Raw genomic sequence first — 5364 nt, forward strand, 5'->3', positions numbered from 1 at the left:
GTTAAGTCCTCGTTGTTTAGTATTTGTAAAGTTTTTGAAGCAAAGAAAGTCACTTAAACTTTAGTTCTCCAAATCTTCGACCATCATTCCCCTAAAGTCCACAGTAAAATGTTCTAATGAGTTGTCTCTTCACTTTCCTGAATGCCAGCATGCTCTACAACAAATGAATAGATAATGTAGACCCTGTTGGAAGAGTCAACTTTTTACAGGTCCGTATAATTTTTTAATCGTTATTCTTCATTGAAAAAGAAATGACTCAGTGTTAAGATGACAATTAACAAACCTTTACTCATTTCCTGTGAATTCATGCTGACGTACGCGCTATCCGATACTTGGCAGACAAATGGTTCGCTGTTTTTCCCTATGAAATTCATATAATTACATATATATATTATATTTTTTACATTTAAATTTGTAATTTTATTCACAGGAAATTAATTTACACAAAAAACTTAAATCCTTACGCCCTCTGCTGCCGGTATCCCTAAGTATGTTGGTACCATCTTCTAAAACGAAATGTTTTCAATGAATTTCAATTTTTGCAAGATATAGGAAATAAAGAAAACAGATTAAAAATAATAAATTTGGAAACCATCGTTTCCTTCACTTTGCCCAAAATAACACCAGATGATTCATATTGTTCAAAGAAAGGATAGGTTGAAGCTACCATGAATATGTGCGCATGCGTACTCCTCTGTAAACCCGTGTTCATTGCAGAATTTCTCAGTTTTCTTCAGTTCTTTAATTAGTCTTTCTGATTCCTTTGTATATTTTTCTGCACAGGATTTACATAATCTAAATTCTTGTTTATCTACAGCATTCTGTATCCTAGCATTTGTTTCTCGTAGTTCTTCCTTTAGTTTTAGAATTTCACCATGCTTTTGTTGTAATTCATACGTCATTCTCGACCTTAAAGCAATTACATTTATTTAGTTAAAATTGCAATTTTTACTAACATTTTTGAATATTCAAGAGGTAGAGCCACTTTATGCATAAAATGGCCCTGTCCTTATATCAATTAATAAACTTTCACCGTCTTTCCCATTTCATATATCAAAATAAAGTAGAGACTTGGTGCTTTCATTTTCTATATTAAAATTTCCTTTTGAGAATCTAAGTATTGCAAAACAGGTTTTGAGAAAATGCAATGTTCTTGGATTTTGAATAAAACACGCGTAATTGACTACCTTTAGCAAAAATTAAAATATGAGCACAGCCCACGATCCAAAAATTAAAACATGTTTTTTTAATCTTCAGAAATAGATCTTTCATAATGTTGTTGCACATTTTGGATCAAAGGCTGTGCTCTATATGAAATATTGAAAAATTCCTTCAATTTTAGGCCATTTTTAAACAAAGAACTTTATTCGGTAATAACCAATATTTGCCCCCAAAATCAAACTTTGATGGAGATATATTTAATTAAGTTTTTAAACAGGGAAGTATATGCTGACTTCAAAGCACTAAATATTTTCTTAAGTAATGACGCCATATTTACATAATGACGTCACAAACATGACGTAAATTTAAGTTTTTTTAATGAATTTTACAGAAAAATGTACATATTTCGTCGATATTTTGAGTAAAAGTCACCGAGCGTATGTGTGTTAAGGATCGATATTTTGATATAATGTGTAGAATGATAATATCAATGAAATATGTCAATATTGTTCCTGAACAAACTTGCGCTCTATTAATTTTAAAGCTAAAATTGTTGAAATTTTGTCCATTTTGTCCTCTTTCTGAAAAAGGATATAAAATCGGACTAGTTTGTGAGATCATAAAAACAAAAATTGTGAATACGCTGCTTTGACACTATAATATTTTCTGTATAGTTATATTTCTCATACAATTTATTGAATTCAGCACATTTCAGGAAGTTTTCAAAATTTGACTTTTGTGGGGGCAAATATATGCAATATACCGCATATAGTTCTTTACATGATATGGGGAAAATGACGCATTTTGTGACGTCATAATGATTTGACTAAAGGGAAAATTACGTCATTTTTGATAGATACATGGTCACAAACAGTCTAAGTGATAAATACTGCGTTTTCAACCTAAACTCAACAGTTTTGATTTTTCAGAAATTCGCAGGGCCAAATCAGCCTCTAAGTGGCTCTTGCTCTTTAAAAACTAATTACAATGTATTCTATAACCATATCTCTCATAAAAGACCATCCATTTATTTTATTGAAAAAAGGATGTGTTTGTGAAACACTGATGCCGTGACGTCATAATATAAGAAGCGTGTTTTTAAACATTGTGACGTTATGAAAGCCAAGTCTGTTTAGTTAGATCTGTGTCAGTGCATTCACTTTGAGTGATTTATATAATATAACTATTATGGACTTCAGTGAACGGTCAATATGTGGTTATAAGGACTCATGGCAATTGTTATTGACCTCAGACACAGAAAATGATAGCGACCTCTCAGGCTCGGTCGCTATCATTTTCTGTGTCTTCGGACAATATCAATTGCCAAGAGTCCTTATAACCACACATCGACCTACACTGAAGTCCATAATTGTATAACAAATTTAAGAAATTGTTATATGGATTTTGATCTGTTATAACAAATTTTAGAATTTGTTCAAAGAAATTCAAAGAAATTGTTATAACGAATTAAATTCTTTTTTACAAATTCGACAATTCGTTATTATCGAATTCAAAAATAATTTTTTGATAGGTCCTTAATGGGCTTCCGTAGAAAACTATTTTGTGTGATGTCACAGTAAACTTTTCCCGTATGAATTAGGCCGTCCCCTTTTCAGCCCTAACAGTGCTGCGAAATTAATAATTTGTTATAACAAATTATAAATTTGTTGTAACAAATAATTTATTTGTTATAACAAATAATATATTTGTTATAACAAATTACTCTAATTTGTTTTTAAAAGATTACGAATTTGCTATAACAAATTATTAATTTGTTTTAACAAATTACTAAGTTATAACAAATTATTAATTTGTTATAACAAATTATCAATATGTTATAACAAAAGCAAATTAATAAAAGATACTGCTGCGGCCCTAATACGCTTCCGTAGAATTTAGACTAAAACAGACAATGATATAAATTTTTAGTAACCTTGAAACAACGTTGAAAAAAAAATCAAAACCAATAAACTCTGTTGTGTATCTTAGTGTACTCTACTTGTGTGTCAAGTTATATTGAAATCAGACCAAAACTGTAGGAGGAGCGTTTAAAGGAATTTCACAGCAATTTCTATTTCAAGTAACCATGGTTACACCTTCAAGAAAATCAAAAACCAAAGTATTTCTTAGTATTGTCTGCAACGTCAAGATCTCTAGACAGTAATATGTTAAACCATTGACTGCTTAATATTGCATGCCTTTGACCTAAAGACATGACATTGACTTATGCCGTAAATCTTGCGGTCATTATTATTATGAAGGTCAGAAGATGTCGGGGCTGATACGCCTTTACGAATATATATGTATTGTCAAAACATTGTACAATCTTATATGACTTTCAATCAGGACAGTGCGTCTTCGTTTTAAGAAATTAGATAGGTAATTGGATGGCCTTAACCCCCCCCCCCTCCCCAACAATACAAATCTGTGAACAGAGCATAAAAGACGGTCCCCCGGAAATTCCAGAGGTGGGATCAGGTGCCTAGGAAGAGTAAGCATCCCCTGTTGATGGGCCACATCTGTTATGTGAATGTTCAAATAATCTCATTGATTAGTAATTATGTTCATTGTTTACAAATTGTCTTACCTTTGAAGCTGGCAAGTAACGTCGAAGAAGGAAAACTTTATATATCACATGAGGTATTACAATTGCGTAGTATACATACATCTATATTTTTATATACTAGTATACCCGAGTCTTCGACAGAAATGGGAAGTAATTTTCTGATAGGTCTAACAGTAAACACGAGACATATTGATTTTTGAGGGTTACACGTGTAAACAAAATGGAAATACATCTTTGCTATAATCCTTTCTTGATAAATGAAGCAGGTAAATTTTGTAACTGTTAACAGGAAATTTAGCTATCAAGTGTACAGACCCAAAATTTATTTTAAACAATTGTAATAGAGGCCAGTTAAAGGTGATTGAAACTAAGGTTGCTTCTGCATTACTTTATGAAATAAAATGTTAATTTATGTCAAAAGTTATAGGTGTTTTAAAAATAAAAATGCTCGTTTAAAACATCTTTGTGGCCTATCAATTTCTGCATTGAAACCGATAGGGATTACCTGAATTTTAATGAAAAGGCAAATATTGGAAATTATTTCATGGCAGAAGATGGTATGAATTCAAAATTAGTTTTGATTACATTGTGTTTTTGTACAGAAAAGTATACACTGTATTATCTTGCTATTTTAAGGACAAGGACAAACAACTCTTTCGAGTATATACATTTATGAGTATGAATCAGGAAATGTAATACTTCATATATTCTTTTGTAAGAATTCCACTGCTCCGAAAAATCAAGAAAATGTAAAATTCAAATAAAATCAAAGTACTGAAAGTACTGAAAAGCGGTTAGCATGCTTTCATTGAAAATGTACAGTGTACAATAACAAAAAATGCATTGAATGATGATATTAAAGTAAGCATGCATATCTTTTTCCAATGTCATCAGCGAAGCATCAGACACACTGAATTTTGTAGTACTTAACTAAATGGTAAAACCAATAACATCCAAGACTGATGTCACAAATGTTTGTTTCAAAATATCAACCTGAAATTTTCAGTTTGAAAGACAGGAAGTTCAATTTCAAAAATTTCTCCCTAATTGTCTACATTGGTGGTGTCCAAAAGTGCTCAGAACGAAAAAAAAATTATGTTGATCTTGCAAATTTAATTGGCTTTCATGTCTGTTGATTTGAAATTAGGTAACTGTAAAGGCTACTATAGCAAACAACTCAAAAAGAAAATAATATGATAATTCAAATTCTTTAGATTAATTGGTTTGGAGTACTGTACATAGGTCTTTAGCTGGCTAGTCTGGGGAAAAACGGATGGACGAGCAGAGAATTAATTAATTTCAGAGAGCTTCAGTTTCGTAGGCTCACTGCGGGTCAGCAGGTGTGACCTGTCATTGAGGATGCTTACTTCTCCTAGGCACCGGAAGTTTCAAGGATCTGTTTTTCTTTTGAGACCATCACTGTTCATTCTGTAATTTGATACAGATACTGAGTACATCTGTTTATTAATATTATGAACTATTTCTCTCACAGGAAGAAAGACAAGTAAACAAGATAATAAAGTTTTAAGAAATGTACATTATTGACTTTTCATACAATTAAATGTTCGAATAAGTACTGTAAATGGTATATGACAATTATTTTAAAAAGTCTTGACATATGTATAAACGAACATATA

General features: G+C 31.3%; 1 protein-coding gene across 1 annotated transcript; it reads right to left on the minus strand.

Moving 5' to 3' along the window:
• Window positions 1-77: 77 nt before the first annotated feature.
• Window positions 78-3827, minus strand: LOC134235163 (uncharacterized). Its single transcript, XM_062717262.1, has 5 exons — window positions 3749-3827; window positions 668-909; window positions 465-506; window positions 284-361; window positions 78-154 (listed from the first exon to the last, which is right to left on the minus strand). The coding sequence occupies exons 2-5, from the start codon at window positions 900-902 to the stop codon at window positions 114-116; spliced, it is 396 nt and encodes a 131-aa protein (XP_062573246.1). The 5' UTR covers window positions 903-909; window positions 3749-3827; the 3' UTR covers window positions 78-113.
• Between the last annotated feature and the right edge of the window lie 1537 nt (window positions 3828-5364).

The sequence above is a fragment of the Saccostrea cucullata genome, unplaced genomic scaffold, assembly GCF_032062105.1.
Source record: "Saccostrea cucullata isolate Sc308-1 unplaced genomic scaffold, CSIRO_AGI_Scuc_v1 ctg22861, whole genome shotgun sequence".
NCBI lineage: Eukaryota > Metazoa > Mollusca > Bivalvia > Ostreida > Ostreidae > Saccostrea > Saccostrea cuccullata.

What these genes read in the sequence shown, in the direction of transcription:
- LOC134235163 (XM_062717262.1), bottom strand. Translation starts at nt 902, where the DNA reads ATGACGTATGAATTACAACAAAAGCATGGTGAAATTCTAAAACTAAAG. An exon ending in GGATACCGGCAGCAGAGGGC is followed by an intron (nt 362 to 464) that starts GTAAGGATTTAA and finishes TGAATTTCATAG; the next exon opens with GGAAAAACAGCGAACCATTT. An exon ending in TTCACAGGAAATGAGTAAAG is followed by an intron (nt 155 to 283) that starts GTTTGTTAATTG and finishes CATTTGTTGTAG; the next exon opens with AGCATGCTGGCATTCAGGAA.